The sequence below is a fragment of the Botrytis sinoallii genome, assembly GCF_014898435.1.
Source record: "Botrytis sinoallii strain Bc 23 chromosome Unknown BSIN_009, whole genome shotgun sequence".
Lineage (NCBI taxonomy): Eukaryota > Fungi > Ascomycota > Leotiomycetes > Helotiales > Sclerotiniaceae > Botrytis > Botrytis sinoallii.
Window position 1 is genome coordinate 513,606 of NW_024066036.1, and position 20,647 is coordinate 534,252.

Consider the following 20,647-nt stretch of genomic DNA (forward strand, 5'->3'; position numbering starts at 1 on the left):
CATAATCAAACAAAGGAAAGCGTTGCAATCTACCGTATAGCGCGACCACAGCAAGAAAAAAGATCATCCCACAGGATATTTTGGAAACTTTCGAAGACCAAATCGCCGCCAGCCATGTTACGATACGACCTTCGCCAAAGTCATAATGTTCCCAAATATGGCGCCTGGTCAGAGAACCCCCAAATATCAGGGCTTACACCCCTCGCCCCTCTTTTCCCCAAAGCACATATGGATCCTGAAGAAATCGTTCTCCGAAATAGAATTGAGGACTTTCAACGAGAGCAATTTGATGGATTTACCGCTCGGGAATTGGCGGATATGGATGTTATCACTGACAGGCACTTGAAAGAGTCTACGTTGGATAATCCCATCATGCCGCTTTTTCAACAAGAGAGATGGGAAATACAACCTCATCAGCCGGATTTGACGAGGGACCATATGTATCCGCTGATAATCGATGGGGTGCAGAGGGGAGATTGGTCAATGCATAATCCGTTGGTGTATGAGAAATTGAAGCCGGTTTTGCAATTGGCGAGTAGGAATATAATGAGCATGTATACATTACCATGGGTAGGAACGATCTGCTGTGAAGCATATAAGGTTTATTGGATAGGGCTGATTTGGATAATAGTTCGCAGCTCTGATATTTGGTGAAAGAGTTCCGATCGATCCAGCGAGGATTCGTCCAAAAGATGAAGTGCCGGATAATTTGGTATCATTTCTTCCATACAATATCACAGATTACAGTCTTGTTCGTCAGAGAATGGAAGAGGTATTCGACGATCTAGAAAAGAACTGGAATTGCAAATTCGGCTTCATGTCACCCGATGAAGATCCTCGCGGTCCTGAATATCCCATTGATCCGGAGGATACACTTCCAGATAGTGTGTATGGGCTTACCGTAACAAATTATCAATACATGGAATACCACGAAGCGGAAAATAAGGAGTGGCAGATTTATGTATGGCTTGCTTATTCAAGGTTACAATCATTGTTCAGAAATGATCTATCTGCTTCGGAGAGGAAAATGGTAGAGTGGGCAACTGCTATTACTCTTGTGCATGAGATTATTCATGCGATTAATTTTGTTTGTCCGAGGACAGATGGGACGAGAGTGGAGAATCCGGATGATGAGAATCCGCCGTGGTTTTTTGATGAGGAACCATTGGCTGAAGCTGGGTTTAGTTTTGAGGTTGCTGTGAGTTGCTTCTCTTTCCGAAATTGGGGTCTTGAGAACTAATCATGGGGGCTATAGTTAAATGGTGGCACGGTCCGTTCTTTTACGACGGTAAAAGGAATGCCATATGGACATTGGTTTGAGACGATTTGGCCATCGGTAGAAAGTCAGGATCTTTGTGGATCGAAGAGTATTACGTTAAGGAACCCTGGCCCCTTTGATTACCAAGAAAAATTTCCAATACCGGCTTCGTTTTATGAAGATGTGCAGCAAAAAGAATTTTGGGATTATATGGTACATAGATTCGGACACAAATTGTTTCACTTCCGATCAATCAACCATGGCGTGCGTCTGAATTTCGACATCTATACAAAAAATAGAACGCCGATAAAATTTAGAGATGTATCAACTATACGTATAGGCGTTGATCATAAATTAGGACACGATAATCAAATCCTAAGAGAGAGACGGGAAAGTGTTCACGCGATACTCGGCGCGCAAGCCGAATCCGAAGAGAGAAAAATCGCCCAAAGTTTCGGAATATCATTATTGCAAAGTTCTAAGATTGAGAGCTCGTTCTGGACACACGAAGAGACGCAAAGGAGAGGTGTTGCTGCGATACTTGACCATCTCAGCAAACAGAGTGTCTCGGAAGAAGAAAAACTCTCTGGTTTTACACACTTGATTGGATTTATGTGGACGATTGTACAGAATCACAATAATAAGATTGACGCTCTCTTAAAATCTGGTCAAGCAGATGTTCCGCAAATCCAGATTCCCACAGAAGAACGTCGAAGAGCTTTACTTGCGTGGAATAGAGGAACATCAATTTTTGTAAAACAATGTTCCCAAGAATTTCCCAACGCTTCAGAAGATCACAGATTCCAAATTTCAACTCTTGGACTTAGTCTTGAGATCTTGCGCTTGCAGCTCTTTTCTCCGAATCTCCAGACCGAAACTATTAAATCCGGGCCTGATTTCACGGAACTGGCTTTGCTAATCCATCTGCAGGATTCATTTCTCAAAGGTGATAGGGTTCTATGTCGGGATTTTGTGAAGAAGATTAGGGAGATAGAGGGATATTCACTTTTTGCATTTTTATGTACGTTGTGGATAGATACGGTTATTTATGAGGGATCTGAGACGGATTTGGAGAGGATAAAGAGTGTGAGGGGGTTTGAGGAGATGGGGAAATGGTGGAGAGAATTGTGGGGGAAGAGTAGTGGGGGGGAGTGGGAGGAGACGTTTAGGATTTGGGACGCGGTGAGGGAGGAGGCGGAGAAGACACTTAGGAGGGCGCATCATATGTAGGTGGTTGGGTGTATACTGCGGAGCTCACGATATCAATGAACCTCAAAATTGCTAAATATTCTATCATATGAGAGTAATCGCTCGAAAGACTTCATGACGCAAGCGGATACGAATGCTTTGAGTACCTAACTACATTACATTGCATCAGATGTATTTTACTACTGACTCATGATGACAAACCATGTAAAGGCTCCAGCTTTTCTTTTATACACAATTTCATGCATATAATTGAGAATGTCCCAATATCCCATAAAGCTTCATGAGATGACATGAAATGTATTCTTCATATATTTGTAAGTCCCGAATTGTAGTAAATACCCCCGGATATTTGAATCCATCCAGTTAATTTGAACAATTTAATGATTTGAATGACTGAACTCGATTTGAACAATCGAAAGTATCTCAATATCTACCTTGACTTTGTGTTATAAAATACTTCAATATAGTGAAGTATCCTAGATACCTGAAATTGATTTTGGACAATCAAGAAGATTCAAATATTTCTATTGGCTTTGATAATTAATGATATCTCATTGTCTGACTTGCCTTTGTACTATCAGATGCGTTTGAATAATGAAGTGTTGTGAATATTTGATATTGATTTGAACAATTAAGGGCGTCCAATATCTCTATCGTCTTTGTACTATCAAATGTATTGAATACCTCAGGATAGTTGAATAAATGTAATGGATTTGATTATTGAGAATATTTCAAAATATGAAGTTGACTTGGAGAATCGAGGATATCTCATTGTTTTACTTGATGTTAGAATATCAGATGAATTAGATACTTTAAGGCAATTCAGTGTATGTGATGAGTTTGAATAACGAGAATAGCTTGATAGCTGGAATCTAGTTGAAGAATCAAGAGTATTTCAAATTGTTAGTCGGTTTGATAATATGATAAGAATTAGATACCTTAAGACAATTTAATATATGTGATGGGTTTGAATAATGAGATTATGATAACGATTGAAATTGATTTAGAGATTTATAAATATCTTAATGTATTATTTAGTTTTATATCATCAAGTGCATTACATAAATTAAGATAATTAAGTAAGTATAACGGGCTGAGAAATGAGAAAATGTCAACAACTAGAATCGACTTGAGCAATTGAGACTATCTCAACATATCACCTAGTCTTACAACATCAAGTGTCCTAGATATCTTAGGAGAGTTAAACATATTTGACGAGTTTGAATAATGAAGATACTTCGATGACAAGAATTGATTTGAACAATCGGGAGTATTAATCTAACGATAAGCTCTATTTTGATAAATGCACTAGATATCTCAAAGCAATTGAACATACATGACGGATTTTCCTAATGAAATAAGTTCAATCTACCAAATCAATTCAAACACTCAAAACAAAGTATCATTCGAGTAAACTCCAATTATCAGATATTTTCCATTTTGTGAACTAATGATGTAATGACACTCGAAATCTAGACACTCCATCAACTTTAGCTGTCGCTTAGAGTAAGGGAGCCGAGAAATGATGAACAAACCTTAACTATCAAAGCTAAACAACTTCCTTTGATTTATCTACTCATTGTCTTATGCTAATAGTTGTTTTTACTGTTGATTGATGGTATATGTATTGTTTTGGAGTGTCAGAATGGTTATAATGGTCAAGTCTGTGTCTGGGATCTCAAGAATGACTGAACTGAGGCTGTTAAGCTCTGGATTTCAACGACTGCTATTGTATTTCTACAATTATCGTATTTCGAGAGCTTTGATAGCATTTTCGTAATACATGGAGTTTATTATGCAACAAATTCGATATGGTCTTGGCCTAATCTGTAGTATTGACGCGTGATATAGTAGAGTTCATAGTCTAAATAAGAGTTATTTATGATAATTTCACTTTCAAATCTAGTCTCACAAGGTTGATTATTAAAATCAAGCGTTTTTATCGCACAAATAACCCATTTAAAGCAGTAAAACCACCCACCAACTACCTTTCACACCATCCCACCGCCAAAATGAACAATAACCACCGCCAACCAGCATTCTACCAACTCCCAGGCCATATAAACATCCAAGCTGCACCTCTTCCACCTTATCCCCTCTACTACCTCGGTCTCCCAGTCCCCCAATTCGCAACCCTCACCCAATCTAACGCCTGGGTCAACCATCCCATCCTCCACCCCAGTTTTGGTCCCCACCATCTCCCCGATGACCATCCAGCCGTTCCCTATCCAGCCGAGCCTGGCATGCAATGGCTAGGCTACATTGCTCCTTCTGCCGGCCGCTACATCCCTATGGATAACCCCGCGCATTATATAAATCCATACGATATCGATGGACCACGTGGATTCCCTCCACATCTTCCTCCAGCACGTGCTCTGGTATATCCTCCTCTTATCCTCCCTCCTCAAATCACCTACCAACAACCAGCTAGCCATCTAGCTCCAGCTTTACGCCCCCACCATCCTCCTCCACATGATTCTCGCTTTGCTCCCCCTCCTCCTGTCGGCTACCTTGCTGGTGGCCTCCCAGGCCTTCAAAACAGCCTTCTGAATACCAGCCATGGTCTAAATGGCCCCCCTATCGCCAATCCAATGGCTAATTTGGCCGTTATTGGCTACCATGACGAGAACAACCTGGTAGCGATGGAGAATCAGCGAATCTTGCGGCAGATTGAGATTCCGGATCGACCTGAGGTGATGAATGAGTTTTGTGAGGAGACTAGAAGAGAAGTGGAGAGATTACGACCCATTTGGGAGAGGGAGCAAGCTAGCGGTGCTTCTTTGAGCGATTTTGGTCCAATTGGTGCCGATACCGGTGGCGGTGGTGGTGAAATGGGTGCTGGAGAGCTTAGTGGGAGTGAAGAGGATAGTCTCGGTTCGAGCGACATGGACTACGAGGGATAGAGCGATTTTGCCAATTTTTTGTGCGCTGAGCACTTTTATATGTACCTTTAGATCGTTTTTATGCTATCAAAAAGAGGGAGGACTCTTGAAAGGGATTAGACCTCACCAATAGCTTCATTATATACGAAAATTTCTTCTAAGCTATGAACAATGAATCCGCGAGGTAATTTTGTGGATATAAGTATATACAGGAAAACGTCTCCTCTACTCAGATCAATCAGATAGGAAGTATACCATCTCAATACTGACCACACCAGCCTGTTCCAGCAAGTAAGTAGAAAGGATAATAAACCTATACATGCGATTAGTTTCTACATGTGTTCATGGAGAGGATTGGACTTACACTTGGCAACCCACTGACAAACGGCACGTTCATCCCACCATACTCATCCACCATTACATTCCTACAACTCAACACATCCGTCACTACCAGTCCAGCTTCAAATCCCACATTCTTCATCTCAACCGTGTAATACTCTGCACTCTCACCGATATTGTTCAGTACCATTAGGGTCATACATTTCCCATTCCCCTTCCGAAACGCAGTATTATGCGGATCTGAGTAAGCGATTTGGGTTTGATCAGTCGCATATGTATCCGAGCGTGCTATTGCCAAAGAACGTATAGCATTCAATTGCTTGACAAGGACATAAAGTGGGGAACTAGTATCGTAACCTGTGGGCCATATTGGTTCACGATCATAAGGATCAGTTGCGCCATGAAAATGTTGTTCTTGACCTTGATAGATAATTGGGATACCATCGGCTAACATCGTGTATGTGATGATGTTTCTAGCCAATGTAAGATCACTGGTATAATTTCCGAAGCGGGGTTGATCGTGGTTCTCAGTGAAGGATCCGAGAAGTGTTGTGTCTTTACATCGATAATTTTGGGATTGCAGTTGTCCTATCAAGTTCTCTGACGTTGCAGAGGTGTTGGAAAAGAATTTTGTGAGTTGATAATACGACGCGTAGGAAAGGAGTCCATCTATGTAATCTTGGTACGGACATAGATAATCTACATCCCCATCTGCCACTTCGCCGACACAATAGACCCCGGCTGCTTCATTGAATAAAGGCCAAAAATCTTTTTCCACATGTCTAACAGTGTCCACCCTCAATCCGTCAATTGAATAATTGGCTACTAGTGACTCGATCCAAGTAGTAAAGAGATCTCGAACATCTTGTCGAGTAGTGTTTAGATCTGGTAATGGATACTTCTCTGTTCCAAGTTCGCATAGTTCGACATTCGTCTGATTGTTATAATCATTAATGAAACAGACATCATGAAAATATTTGCCGTCGTTGAATGGGTTCATGATGTTGAAATCGACGTTATGCGCAGTATCATCAGATCCCATATGGTTCGCCACGACATCAACCATCAAGTACTGCTATAATCAGCTATCTTTATCTGTACTCATTTTGTATTCAATCTTACCATTCCTCGATCATGAAGTGCGTTAGCCAATGCTTTCAAATCCGATGCGTCTCCAAAGTGACTGTTTAAACCATATAAATTCTGAGCGGAATACCCGTGAAAACCTCGACCTGGATCCGCGACCTGTTCAACAACTGGTGATATCCAAATTGCTGTGAATCCCATATCCTAGTAGAGTATTAGTACCTAGGACTTTACTAGCGTATGACTGCACCATTCTTCTCATACCTGGATATAATCAAGCTTGTTGATTATGCCTTGCCATGTCCCACCACAATATCCTCTAGTTTGAGAAGGGCAATCCGTAGTATTTGTAACATCTATTCTAGCGAATCGATCTGTAAATACTTGATATATTGAACGAGTTCTCCATTCATCAGGCGTCGCTGATTGAACGCCGTTCAAAGAAGCAAAGCCTAGCAAGGCGCCTAACAACATTTTAGAAACCCCCATTTTCCGACTTTTCTTCTACCGCGAAAATTGAAAAGATTGAAAATTCTCGTGAAAAGAAAGATTTATTAAAATTTCACTAAATCATTTGCGATGTCACCCTATTAACAGTACAATGAGAACTATCGCGAAGAAGTACTCGGAACAAATGTGTCCGGTTCAAATGTCAAGCATGAAATTAAACTGCACAGAAGATGTCACAGGAAGGAAGGCACAACATAAAGGGTGGCCATGAACAGCCAATCTAGTGACCCTTTGTAGGTAGGTTTATGATTAAAGGTACGAGTAAATCCTTTCAGAAGGTTGCATCCTACATTTACCCCAAATGGGAAGGTTACAGAAACATGGTTGACGATCCTTCTGCGGACGACCCACTTCAAGCAAAGTGTGGTCTGCGGAAAACCAACAGACCTGCACATCATAAATTATCCTTCCGAATTGATCTTTCTACAGTTTCTTCTTGATCGTATGTAACCCTTGCTTGAATATCAGCGTCAAGAAGAAATCGGTCCGAAGCGAGCTGAATGTTGCGGATGTCACATGGGTAGCCATTAGTTCAATTGAAATTGTATTCAATATGTTTCAGATAATATTCCAATGATTGAGAGTTAATGTTCATCCTACTTATATGCGTCATTTGCGCTATGGAAATTATGAAAATCGAAAAAGCAATGAAAATCAAATACATCGTTACGTATCAGGAGGTAAAAAGTCTCCTCAAGCTTCCTGCTCACTGTGAAGTGTTGATGCAAAAGAAAAGGCCTTACTTGGAAAGGCCTTTTGGTTTGTTCGATTGCAAGTGTAGCTACTGAGAGACATCGGAAACACCCTTTCTTGTTTCTTCAATGATCTTCTCGGCTGGCATTACGCTTTTAATCAGCCCAACCCCAGCACCAGAATATGCAACCATCCTGCCATGTGAGCCCCAAGCCTTATCACCATCTCTTAACTCTTCCTTATATAAGCGAACGTTTTCTTCGTCTGTCATTCCAGCTTTCTCGTCTTCATGGCCCTTATTGAGTAAGGCGCGACCATCATATTTTGTTGGCCATCCCACTATTGTCTTCAATCGGTCGCATAAAGTAGACCTTCCGGTACTAACACCACCATCCACTGCTTTGACAAGCTCCCTTTGCCAGCCTTGAGGAATACCTGCTTCTTCAGCCGCTAAAAATCTGGTACCCATCACGGCCCCTGTCGCTCCCAAACACATTGCAGCAGCAACACCTCGTCCATCCATAATTCCGCCAGCTGCAAGTAGTGGTATGGAATTTATTTCCAATTTTCTATCTTCAAGTGCATCTGCAACTTCTGGAAGCAATGAGATAATACTGGCTGATCGAGCTAGACCATGGCCACCAGCATCGGAACCTTGAATGACGAGGACATCAGGTCTCGCTATATCCACGACATCCAAGGCTTCCTTGACACTCCCGACTTGTACCCAAATTGAAACTTTCCCCTCACTAACAGCTCTAAGCTCCTGGGCCCATTCTTTCAAGTCTTCTGTTCTTTTCGGTGCGTAAAGCCAAACTGCTGAAGGTTTGTGATTTTTTGTAGCTTCAACAGCGACATTGATTTTACAGTCCCAATTCAGGAAGCCAATCCCAATAGGAAGACGATCAAATGTCTCAAGTTGCGACGGTTTTTGACTCGCAGCTTCAAACAATGACCTCGTTGTGGTAAGCTTTTGATGAAGATCCGCCCCATCGTTACCCCCTGCAAGAAATCCTATACCACCCGCCAGACTCACATTTGTCGCGAGAGCAGGCGTGGTAGCACCCAACATTGGCGCTGATACAATCAATGGGTACTTGATCCATGGAAAAGCCTCTAGCTTACGTCGCCTGGCTGTCTGTAAAGAAATTGACGACATTTCGATTGTTTAGATATATGTCGCGTAGGTTGTTGTTGTTGTTTTAGACTCTGCCTTTCGATAGCATTATGGATGATTTGTGTCTGAAGCAAGGTTGAAATTTCGAAAGCTAATAATTGACAATAGAATCACAATTCCCAGTATGCTTTGCTATGATTTTAAGAGGAAAAGAGTTCAGTCTTTGGGACTCAGTCAAATCCTCCTGGTGATGCTTCAATGAATCTGAGAAGCATGGAATGGTGGAACTCATCAATGCTTATTAATCTGACAAAAAGATCCACCGGTGATCGGACGCGGTGATATCGCGGGGATGTCACGGACCGTGATATCCGCAGTTTAGCATTCAAATCTTCAACCCATTTTTCCAAAGTCACCCGGTGCCCCGTTGCATTCATTGGTAAACATTGATAACGTCTCGGAAAGATGAGGTGGACATCTCCCCGGAGATGCTTCAACCCCTGGTGGATATTGTACATAAATAATCAGGATACAATCTTTCCATGTCAGCGGTATCCCTCACTCGGCTCCCAAAAACATACCACTGTTTATCGTGATAAACCAATTGCAATCGAGGTATATGTATGATTGCAAATGTAATACGATGAAATCAGGTCAGAATATTTTCATGGGCACGAAAGGGGAAGGTTTTACTTACAGCAGTTTGTAATCTTGGTGCTCGAGGTGGAATTCATACATAAGGATCCTGGAGCCAGTATGTCCAGAATGTTTGGATGTCTAGAATCATCGATACTGGAAAACAATATCACAATCTACTAGATAATTGAAATCCTACCATGTCACTCACACCTCAGCAAATCGACATCATAAAGGCCACAGTGCCTGTAGTCCAAGAGTATGGAACTACCATTACTACCGCCTTTTACAAAAACGTTCTCGATGCAAATCCCGCACTCAATAACATCTTCAACCAAACAAACCAAAAGAATGGAGCTCAACCACGTGCTCTGTCAGGTGCTCTAGCTGCTTATGCGGCCAATATCGATAACCTTGCTGTACTCTCAGATGCCGTGGAAAGAATATGTCAAAAACATGCCTCATTATTCATCCGAACGGAACACTATCCCATCGTTGGAAAATACCTACTGGAGGCCATGGGCCAAGTACTCGGCGCAGCATTGACGCCAGAAATCCTAGACGCGTGGACGGCTGCCTACAACCAATTGGCTCAGATTATGATTGATAGAGAAGCGCAATTATATGTAGAAGCTGGGGAATGGAAAGATTGGAGAGACTTCAAGATCGCCAAGAAAGTTAAAGAATCCAGAATTATCACCTCTTTCTACCTAGAACCCGTGGACGGAAAACCTCTCCCTCTTTTCAAACCGGGCCAGTACATTTCAGTCCAGGTCCATGTACCAGGCTTCGGATATTTGCAATCCAGACAATACTCATTAAGTGATCGTCCAAATGAGAAATACTACCGTATCAGTGTGAAACGAGAGGATGCTGTTGTCCTACCAGAAGTCAATACACCAGTTGAAGCAGGTGTGATTTCGAATACTCTCCACGATTTAAAGAACGAGGGTGATATCGTCCAGGTATCTCCTCCCCAGGGAGAATTCTTCCTCGATCTACAACAGAATGTCGATTCTCCCGTAGTGTTAATTTCCGCCGGAGTTGGCCTCACACCCATGGTATCCATACTCAACACATTGGTTGAAAGAAGAAGCACGCGGCCAATATCATATATCCACGCAGCGCGCAGCAAAGAAGTTGATGCATTCCATGCCCACGTCCAAGAGATCGCTTCATCGCAGTCGAATATCAAATCCTGGGTTTTCGTCAAAAATCTACCAGCCGATGATTATGGACATCCGGTTAAGGATCTAGCGGGACGAATGGACTTTTCGAAAGTTAAGGATGAAGCGTTGCATTTGGATGATTCCTTGACGGTATATTTCATTTGTGGTCCGGGGGGATTCATGAATGATATGAGTAAGACTTTGCAAACATTTGGAGTGCGCGAAGATAGGATTAAGTTGGAGGTATTCGGGACGGGAGAAGCTCATTGAGGGGTCATAGTCGTAATAGATGATGTATGGAGAATGGAAAGTGTATATAGAAGATCTCTAGAAGTTTGAATTCCACTAATATTTATAATACCAACAAATATATTCTTGTGAACAATTATCGCAGTATTTTTCTAGCTCATATCTATATTTCAGAAAATATCGGAGTCTTCCGTTTGTAATGATTGCGATCTACGATACGAATGGTTTAACAGCTTCACAGTCCCAAGACTTTGTGGAGGTAAATTTTTTGAGTCATTATCTAAGACACGGCAAGTTCTCACATTGAAGCAATAAGTTTCCGTGTAGTCGATCTGCATTCAAACAAGCTAATGAAGTTTAAGGATCTACTACAATAACATGTGGAAAGTCTCACTTGGGTAGATAATACAGTCTTGTAATAGATATATGATTGTAAAAGAGTTTAAGACAAGTGGGGTGGGTATACTATCAGTGGGAATTGTTTTATATACTCCGTTTGATTGAGATTCTACCTGGGGGTATGTATTAGGAATAAATCTAGACGGCAGATGAACCAATATATAATCCAGACCTATAGCATTAACGATTCTACACCTCTTCCACACCTACGAGAATGATTCCTCCAGCGCAATTGTTTTTGTCCCGCTCCCCTAACTCCCCGCAATAACCGGACGCGCATCACCCGAGCCAAAGACGTACGCACTTTTTGTGGGAGTTAATTGGTAATAATCCGGAACTGTTGGTTTGTTTGCTAATGGGGTTTCAAATTTTTATTAAAAAAAATGAAATTTAAGTCAATCGCTAGAGTATATAAAGATTTTTCCTGGACTGGCCTTGGTGCGGAAACATATATTTTGATATATCATTGTTGATGAGCCTTTTCTTTGCCATCCACAGCTATACATCTGATGATATAACTATGAATGAGCCCGAAAAACAAACGCAGGATGCTCAATTCTCAAGCACCAGTACCGATAATGAATCCCAGTCTCAAGCTCCAACCCCCAATTCAACAAATCCCGGGTCCCCTCCGGATGGGGGATTCACAGCCTGGCTCCATGTGTTCCTCACACATCTCGTCTTCTTCAATAGTTGGGGTTTCGCAAACAGTTATGGGATTTTCCAACAATACTATACCGTCAGCTTAGCTCAAACTTCTTCATCCATCGCTTGGATCGGTAGCGTTCAAGTATTTCTCCTGTTATTCGTCGGAGTGATAGGGGGTCGAGCATCGGACGCTGGTCATTTCCATCTCATCTTCAGAATCGGTGTCTTCATGCAAATACTGGGTGTCTTTATGACATCTTTGTGCAAGACCTATTGGCAGGTATTTCTTGCTCATGCGGTCTGTGTTGGTTTAGGGAATGGTTTGTCGTTCTGTCCTGCTCTGTCTGTTTTGTCCACGTATTTCAAGAGGAACAGAGCGTTAGCAGTAGGCCTTGCAGCGGCGGGGGGAGCAAGTGGAGGTTTGGTGTATCCGGCTGCTGTGCATGTACTGATTGGAAAAGTTGGGTTCGGGTGGACGTTGAGGATCGTAGGGTTTATTATGTTGGCAGCCCATATTCCTTCCATTTTCCTCTTTAGGCCAAGATTGCCTCCTTATAAAGCAGGTGCTTTGGTAGAATGGGCGGCATTCAAAGAACCGGCATATACCTTCTTTACCATGGGGATGTTCTTCAATTACTGGGGACTATATTTCGCTTTCTTCTACCTGGGAACATTCGCTCGCGACCGCTTGGGCGCTACGACTGAAACTTCCGTTAATCTTCTGATGATTTTGAATGGGATTGGAATCATCGGACGCATTATCCCAAACCTCCTCGGAGATCGGATCACTGGACCCTTCAACATCCTCATCCCATTCGCTTTCGCAGCATGCGTTTTGGTTTATTGCTGGGCGGCTGTTGATTCAATAAGTGGAATGTATCCATTTGCTATTATATACGGATTTATTGCAGCTGCTCTACAGGCGCTTCTTCCGGCCACTGCTACAATCTTGACGACGGATCCTAAGAAAACGGGGGTGAGGCTGGGTATGATTTTGAGTGTTGTTAGCTTTGCGTGTCTGACTGGTCCGCCGATTTCTGGTGCGCTGATTCAGCTTGGAGGAGGAAGTTATCTCTATGCGCAGATCTTTGCGGGAACGTCGATTGCGCTTAGTGGATTGTGTCTTGTAGCGTCTAGAGTATCGAAGTCTGGATGGAATTGGGTTAAGGTCTAGGTCTCCTACGGTAAATGAATGGAATAAAGCATGATAGATTATTGAGACTAGTTCCAGAATAATAGATAGGCTTCTATGGGGCAAGGAACAGATATCATAAGATCATCTAGAAGATTGATTGACCTGAATAGTTGCTCATTTGTGAGATTTTTCGAAGAAGTAGCGTAGGAGGCGTCGGTGAAAGCCGAGGATTAACCATTGGCTGCTTCAAAATTACGTAATGCACACGCAGCAAATCGACTCCACCATAGCTCTGCCATGTCAGAGCATGAAATGGGCCCGATGAAATGTGATCGCTCAAGAAGGTAAGGAAAAATTTTGTTATGTTATCTCAGCTATTGTTCTCTTTGTTAAGAAAATTTTCTCGCTGCTATGATGGAGTCACCATTGAAGCGTAAACGCTCTCGAATAGCCTGCGAACCTTGTCGTGACCGCAAAAGAAGATGCGACGGCGGTCAGCCATGTGATTCTTGTGTTCGATTCGAATACGAGTGTCAATACAAGAACTATTCCGGACATAGCAAAAGAGCTAGACACAACCATGAGCAATCATCATTATCAGCTCCCACAAAAGCAGAATCCTTACCTCCTCCATCAATAGAAGCGAATTCCGGTGCAACCTTTGCCAGGCAATTAGCGCTGAAAATCGATCCTCAAAATGCACCGAGATTGAATTTATTTTCGTGGAATATTGGAGAAAGGTATAGTAATACCAGATCTAAGCGGGTTTCAACATTATCAACGGAAGATATATCGAGCACGGGCATCGTGGATGAATTGTCTGCCTTCTACTTTGAAAAGGTGGACATCTGTTACAATTTCATTGATCGGGGAAAATTCTTTCAAAGATGGAAAGTTCGACAACTTGTCAAGAACGAGAGAAAGCCATTTGATGCAATCTTGTTTGGGGTGACCGCGCTTGGAAGTTTGTTTTCTAATCGGGTTGCACCTTTCTTAGAACTGCAGCTTGTTGAATCCGCGCGATCGATTCTAGACGAATATTCCGGAGAAACACCAACAACAGAAACGATCACAGGACAACTTCTTAGGGTTGTCTATTTGCGTATGACAGCATCACCTCATGTCGCATGGATGTCTAGCTGTACGTTGATGCACATGATTGAAGCAGCAGGTCTTCATATCCCGACTACGACAAATGATCCTTCAATACAACCAGTAGTAGACAGCAATTCAGAGTTACGATGGAGACTATTAGGTGTAGCACAACATCTAAATACGTGGATCTCCTTTGATCTTGGACGGTCTAGGGTAGTGCTCCAAGGAGGGGTGCCCTCGGTCCTCCCATATCTGAATCACCAAGATTCGACGAAAGAGCTTCTTGACTTATTGCCCATGTCCGAAGCTTTGGATCCAATTAATCAGCAAAATGCATCGAATCTCGAGTCTGCGTTTGTGCAAGTCTTGGACAGCAGTCACATACAGCCACCATCAGTAATGGCTCAATGTAATCTGATGCTTTGCATCTACCGACGTCTTCGCGCTTTGAATCTCACTGTCTCTCCGGAACTCTTAGACCGAGCTTTGACACTCATGAGTAAAGCGTTACGTTGTGCTAGAGAAATGGTCCGAACAAATTGTCCATGGCATCATATGGCTAACGTACCCTTCCAAATAATCTGCACAATCCTCGCTATCGACAACCGAAGTTCATTATCGAGACTCGGAGACGCAATAAAGACTCTTGGGGAAGTATCAACCGCATATGATACGAGTGTCATGAGAGAAGCATATAAAACTGCTCGATTACTGGTTTTGCTCTCTCAAAGAAGGAAAGAGGATGATGCGAAGATGCTCAGTGAAGTCATGAAGGCTGATCCACTACCACCTGCTGATCCTACAATGGATCGAAGTAGTAGTCAAACTCTGCAGGATATTGGGTGTGGTGATTCGTGGTTGGAATCACTTCTTGCTGACATACCGGGACTAGAGGATATTGAAGCACAGTTCTCGATGCCTAATATGCCATGGACATCCCAAGGTTCAAACGCTTGAGGGTAGTACTAGATTAAACTCTTTGATTGTATTGCAAACAAAAAGGGCAAGTTACATAGAGACAAAGATTTTTGGGATCACAAAAGAAGCCAAGTGACTGCAGTACAAAAAATGATCCAATCATCAATAGTATATAGCACATCAGAACATCAAGAACAATCCATTCCTATCCATCTTCTCGAAAGTCGGGCAGAATACTCACACAAGTTGAATTCATACATGAATCTCCCGTTTCTTGAGCCCGATACTCAATATCACCTGGCAAAAAATCATTCCGCTCAAGCTGTCTTTGTTTGTGATCCCAACTTTCCCGCGTAGCATCTTCCACGACCTCATTCGATTGAACCTTGACAAACGAGCCATTCTTACAAGAAGATGTGTGATTCTGATATTGAATACTTTTGTAGACGTGTAGGTGAACGAGTTGTGTGGATATAATTAGAATCCAATCCAAATGCAAGGGGAGCTTCAATGAATGAACGTCCTCGCTTCTCTTGGGATTCCATCCAGTTTCCCGAATAATCTCAAATCAAGACACTGTTTTTTTTATCCTTCGAATTCAAATTGCACGACGGTTTAATCAGCCATTGATCTTCATTTGCTTGAAACGCCATTTCTCAATCACACGCATTGCAATCTCTATAATACCACATCTTTCCTGAGTCCCCGCAAGAACCTATTCAGCACCCCTCATACCCTCCCTCTCCCATCCCCTTCTTTCCCTCCAATCCCCTTCCCCTTCCCCAATCATCAAACCCTTCCCATCCTTCTCCGTCACCTCCATACACTGACCCCCATACCCACCCCCTCCATACCCATTAAGCAAACAACCACCATTTCCTCCACCCAGTCCCGCACCTCTCAATACTCTCTCCCTTCTCCTTCCTCTCTCATATCTACTTGAATCGCGACGAATAAGCGGTTGTTTTCGTGTGTTTGAGCGGTGATGAGAGTATAAAATCAGTGTTATGAGGAGGAAAGAGAGATGAGGATTAAGAGGGGAAGGAGAAGGTGGGTGGGAGAGGTGTGGGAGGCTCTGGATTGGGGCTTGGGTTTGGGTGGGAAAGGGGGTTTGGCGTTATATGTGTGAGGACCTGGGATGGTTAGTTTTTCTGGCCTAATTTTGATTCAACTCGTACTTAAAGGTAGAATTAAAAATTTAAGAATCGATGACTCAAGAGACGTCGCTCTCGTCAAAATGATAGAGGTACACCTGTTCCTCAAACAGGAAGAAAGATTTACAGAATTCAACAACTCACCGAAAAGCCCTCTCCCAATACCCTCTCCCTTACGCAACACACTAACTCTCCATCCCACACTATCCAGCAATCCGATTTCTTCTCGGTCATTATTTCCTCTCTTATCATCCATCCTTGTAGACGTATTAGCACCAACACTAACACCCACATCCAACACTTCCTCTTCAATCCGCCTATGATACGCATCCCACCACCTCTCCAAAAACCTCTCTCCGACCCATCATCAACTTCTCTCCCTTCTTCAACTTCCCCGTCAAACTCCATGCTCGATCCTTTTACCACTCCCACTTTTCGCATCTCCTTCAACCCCTGGCGCATTATACCCCATCAACACATCTATCAACTCCACTACAAATCCATGATTCCTCGGAGCGCCCATGATACATGTTGATAGCGTCCCTTCTACTTTCTCATCTCTGTCATTACTTCCAGATGAAGATGAAGATGAAGGTTCACCCATAACAAACAACCCCAGCATCAAAAATGGATCCAAAGCTCGCAGACAAATCGTATCCGCATCCAATACAATCCCACCATATTTATAAAGCAAAAGATATTTCATCGCTTCGACGCGTTGGTCATTCGAGGGATAGGATATATATGTTCTGAGAAAAGATGGGTAGTGGGTTTTTATGAACGCGAGGGATTTGTGGGAAGTCCAGAGCTGTGTATGGGTGATTAGTTTTATCTTCTCAAAACCCAGTAATGAGAAAAAAAAGAGCTGAATCAAAAGAATATAAGAGATAAATAGATACATACAATATATTTCCACCCATTCTGTTCATTAATCCCCCGACAATGCTGTCTCCTCTCTTCCCATTCATGAGGAATTTCTCCATCGCCTCCACGTACTTCCCATCCCTCTTTATCTTCCGCGATATTTATTTTTCCCTTCCTCATACCCTCACCATAACTCCCTTCTCCTATCCGCCCATCCACTTTCCCATCACCTCGTCTCTCAACTCTTCTCCCAAATCCTCCTTCCCAATTGTGCCACACCTGATGGATAACTTTTTCTCCTCCCCCTCCATTCCCAGATTTTTCGCCATCTCCTCCACCTACTCCCAAAACACCATTTTCTGGTAATTTTTCCAGCGCGGGATATTCTCCTTCCTTGATTTTTGCCCGTAGCTGGATAATATTTTGCTGATTGATAGATTTTCCTTCTTTGGTGATATATTTTTGTTTTCTAGATGGAGCAATGGAGTTGGAAATGGATAGGGAATTTAGATTCAGGTTGAAGTTCAATGAATGCGGATATATGAAATGTAAGAAGAGGATGAGGGAAAGGACGAGCAGGAAGAGAAATAGGAGGATGCGGTGGTAGTGGAGAGATATCATTTTTGGTAGGTTTTGGGGTACATGGAAGTCGATTGTTTTTCTTACAGAATGGTAATTATGGAAAGGAGTACCTTGAATAATCATTTTGGTGAGGAAGAATAAGATAAGGTGAGAAGAGGAGGGAGAAAATTCGATAGTGATAAATGTGAGGAATGTGTAAGGTGTTGTGGGGGGAAAAATGAATTCCCCAGCTGGAATGATGGGATTTGAGATTTGCCCTTGCAAGATGTTAACTTGGCCACGTGCAGCCAGTAATTTGATTGTATGATTTAATTGCAGATTTCTGTTGAGATGAAATAAATCAGATAATTTGGATGACATTAGTAAAATGTTTGTTCCAAAAGTAGCGAGTCGGAAAAAATCGTACTCGAAGACTCATTTCAGTAACGGAGGAAAGCAGTGATTAAAATACAAGAGCACGATTGTATCTCGTGTTGACTTGAATTGAATGCTATATATACACAACAACGAATCGCTAACTCGCTGACTCCTTTTGACTATTTAACGAATACATATACAGAAAGTATTAAGTGCAGAGCCATTTAGACCCAACCCATAATACATTAAACATCATCTAAACGGGGTTCTGGTAGGAAAAGTATTCGGTAATAGCAGCAACTTGGTCTGCACTACCAATAAGAACCTCTCCAAATCCATCACCAACTTCCATAGTCACCATGTCTGTCTCTGAATTGGCATTCCATTGTGGTAAGGTTCCATTTCCTTTGTAGGAGCCTCCGTTGTTGGGGTTCAAAGTCTTAGCGAAGTTTGCCCAGTATCCGTTCATCTTGAGAGCAATCTCAAAATCAACAGCTTCCCATGGCTTATCAGTTCCGTAGAGATTGTTAAGAACATAGTTGATTTCAGACTCGTGATAAGCGCCTTGAGTTTGTCCTGGAGGAGCATGATCCCAATAGTATGTCCAGATAGGCGACTTGGACTTAACAGACCAGCGATTGGCGAACGACCAACTGGAGACACGGGAAGTATCGCGCCAATGAGCATTATACGCCATACTTGCTTGAGTGGTGTTTGAAGCTGGGTAAAGCTCCAAGAATGTGGATGAAAGGTTGTAAGCACCGTATTGCGCTTCGATTTCAGCTTCGTATTCGGCAACTGTGAGATTAGTGCTTGTGGCTGCTCCGGACTCATCTTTGGTGTTTCCAGTGATGTATGGAACATCGTTTGCTGGGCCCGTGGCAAGTGTCTCGATGTATTTGGCGGGGATAGCATAGCCGTCAAGTACATTACCGAATTTATCGGAGAAGGTACTTCCGAAAAGAGACTCTTCGAGATCAGCAAGAGGGAGAGCTCGCATCTCAGCAATGGTGCTAACGTTCTTGGAAGCCATGTACTCTAAGCCGGATGCGAGAGCATAAGACTGGTTACGATAATTCTCGGCAAGAGTAAGGGCCTCAGGATCGTATGGATCACGGGTTCCTGACTCGGCGATGGCTCCGACAATAAGTCCCTTTGACAATGGACTGTTAACGAAGTGGTAGACAGCAGCTGACCCAGCGGATTGACCCATGACGGTGATATGGTCTGGATCACCACCGAATGCAGCAATGTTGGCATGTACCCATTTCAAAGCGTGGATTTGATCAAGCTGGCCCCAATTTCCGGAACTGTTGGATCCAGTAGCCTTGTACATTTCTGCCGAAAGCTCGGGGGTTGAAAGCCAACCAAGAGCACTAATACGATAGTTGTAATTGACAAATACAATGCCTCGAGATGCCATTCCGGCACCGTCAAATAAAGGTTGGTCGGCAGCACCACCTGCTGGGAAAGACCAAAAGACAACTGGGAGCTTGGCATCGGTAGATTTACCGTTGGTCCAGATGTTGAGGTTCAAACAATCTTCGCTAACAGTGCCGCCGGTTGTGGATGGATTGCCTGGTCCACAAATAGGACCCATCTTGTTTGCTTGGAGAGTGGTATACCAAGGTGTTGCATTCTTTGGAGGTGTCCATCGATTCTCGCCAGAGGTATCGGCACCATATGGAATACCTTTCCATACTGTGATATCCTCCCAGTTCGAAATGTTACCATTTGGGGAAGAGTTGAAGGCAGGAATACCTTGGACAGGTCCGTAGTTGGTTTGAATTACTTGGTTGTAAAGTTGTGCTGAGGCGCTATGAGCGAGAGCGGCAGCCCCAAGGACTTGAGAAGTAAACTGCTTCATTGTAAAAAGAATGTGAATTGGAGAGGAGTGAGTAAGGAGAAAACTTCCGATGAGAACGGAACATGTTTCTTTATATATTCATTTGAAAGATATCCTCACTGCAGCTACCTACTCACCATTGCGTGCCCCATATATTGTTCGGTCCCGAATAAAGGGTATTGTGCTATTGACTCTTGCTAAATCAAGCTTTGGATCTGCGCATGAGCCAGTGGCTAAGCCTTTACGCATGGTAAAAGATATTAATAAGGGGCTCATAGATTATTAACACCGTTGAAGATTCGTTTCAAGCTTCGGCATTTGTCTACCGCCACCTCAATGCTCCATATCTTCTCAAATTTCGGGATGACGTTTAGATGCGGTATTGAGCCGGACCACCTAGTTCATCCAGTAAAAGCGGGCTGCAGAAGGATACCAGTCTTCCTAGTACTTCCGTGCATCAAATTCCAGAACATAGGTTGAACTTGTAAAGAAGGCTCTAAT

General features: G+C 42.8%; 8 protein-coding genes across 8 annotated transcripts; 5 read left to right on the forward strand and 3 right to left on the reverse strand.

Annotated features, from left to right (window-relative positions):
- Nucleotides 1-114: 114 nt before the first annotated feature.
- EAF02_005752 (uncharacterized protein) lies at nt 115-2,488 on the forward strand (the record flags this gene model as incomplete). The annotated part of the gene is made up of 3 exons (XM_038901800.1): nt 115-570; nt 632-1,198; nt 1,256-2,488. 3 exons carry the CDS (start codon nt 115-117, stop codon nt 2,486-2,488), a joined length of 2,256 nt encoding a protein of 751 aa, XP_038758017.1.
- Nucleotides 2,489-4,479: 1,991 nt separating this feature from the next.
- EAF02_005753 (uncharacterized protein) lies at nt 4,480-5,370 on the forward strand (the record flags this gene model as incomplete). The annotated part of the gene is made up of 1 exon (XM_038901801.1): nt 4,480-5,370. One exon carries the CDS (start codon nt 4,480-4,482, stop codon nt 5,368-5,370), a length of 891 nt encoding a protein of 296 aa, XP_038758018.1.
- Nucleotides 5,371-5,413: 43 nt separating this feature from the next.
- EAF02_005754 (uncharacterized protein) lies at nt 5,414-7,480 on the reverse strand. Its single transcript, XM_038901802.1, has 4 exons — nt 7,039-7,480; nt 6,811-6,978; nt 5,714-6,760; nt 5,414-5,662 (listed from the first exon to the last, which is right to left on the reverse strand). The coding sequence occupies exons 1-4, from the start codon at nt 7,261-7,263 to the stop codon at nt 5,609-5,611; spliced, it is 1,494 nt and encodes a 497-aa protein (XP_038758019.1). The 5' UTR covers nt 7,264-7,480; the 3' UTR covers nt 5,414-5,608.
- Nucleotides 7,481-8,065: 585 nt separating this feature from the next.
- EAF02_005755 (uncharacterized protein) lies at nt 8,066-9,136 on the reverse strand (the record flags this gene model as incomplete). The annotated part of the gene is made up of 1 exon (XM_038901803.1): nt 8,066-9,136. One exon carries the CDS (start codon nt 9,134-9,136, stop codon nt 8,066-8,068), a length of 1,071 nt encoding a protein of 356 aa, XP_038758020.1.
- Nucleotides 9,137-9,930: 794 nt separating this feature from the next.
- Nucleotides 9,931-11,169, forward strand: EAF02_005756 (uncharacterized protein; the record flags this gene model as incomplete). The annotated part of the gene is made up of 1 exon (XM_038901804.1): nt 9,931-11,169. One exon carries the CDS (start codon nt 9,931-9,933, stop codon nt 11,167-11,169), a length of 1,239 nt encoding a protein of 412 aa, XP_038758021.1.
- Nucleotides 11,170-12,067: 898 nt separating this feature from the next.
- Nucleotides 12,068-13,369, forward strand: EAF02_005757 (uncharacterized protein; the record flags this gene model as incomplete). Its single annotated transcript, XM_038901805.1, has 1 exon — nt 12,068-13,369. One exon carries the CDS (start codon nt 12,068-12,070, stop codon nt 13,367-13,369), a length of 1,302 nt encoding a protein of 433 aa, XP_038758022.1.
- Nucleotides 13,370-13,741: 372 nt separating this feature from the next.
- EAF02_005758 (uncharacterized protein) lies at nt 13,742-15,382 on the forward strand (the record flags this gene model as incomplete). Its single annotated transcript, XM_038901806.1, has 1 exon — nt 13,742-15,382. The coding sequence occupies one exon, from the start codon at nt 13,742-13,744 to the stop codon at nt 15,380-15,382; it is 1,641 nt and encodes a 546-aa protein (XP_038758023.1).
- Nucleotides 15,383-18,556: 3,174 nt separating this feature from the next.
- EAF02_005759 (uncharacterized protein) lies at nt 18,557-20,167 on the reverse strand (the record flags this gene model as incomplete). The annotated part of the gene is made up of 1 exon (XM_038901807.1): nt 18,557-20,167. The coding sequence occupies one exon, from the start codon at nt 20,165-20,167 to the stop codon at nt 18,557-18,559; it is 1,611 nt and encodes a 536-aa protein (XP_038758024.1).
- Nucleotides 20,168-20,647: the final 480 nt, after the last annotated feature.

Bases quoted from the DNA above. Each gene is read 5' to 3' on its own strand.
- EAF02_005754 (XM_038901802.1), bottom strand. From the start codon at position 7,263: ATGGGGGTTTCTAAAATGTTGTTAGGCGCCTTGCTAGGCTTTGCTTCT. The intron at 6,761-6,810 runs GTAAGATTGAAT...TGATTATAGCAG, and splicing joins CACTTCATGATCGAGGAATG to TACTTGATGGTTGATGTCGT. The intron at 5,663-5,713 runs GTAAGTCCAATC...TCGCATGTATAG, and splicing joins TTGTCAGTGGGTTGCCAAGT to GTTTATTATCCTTTCTACTT.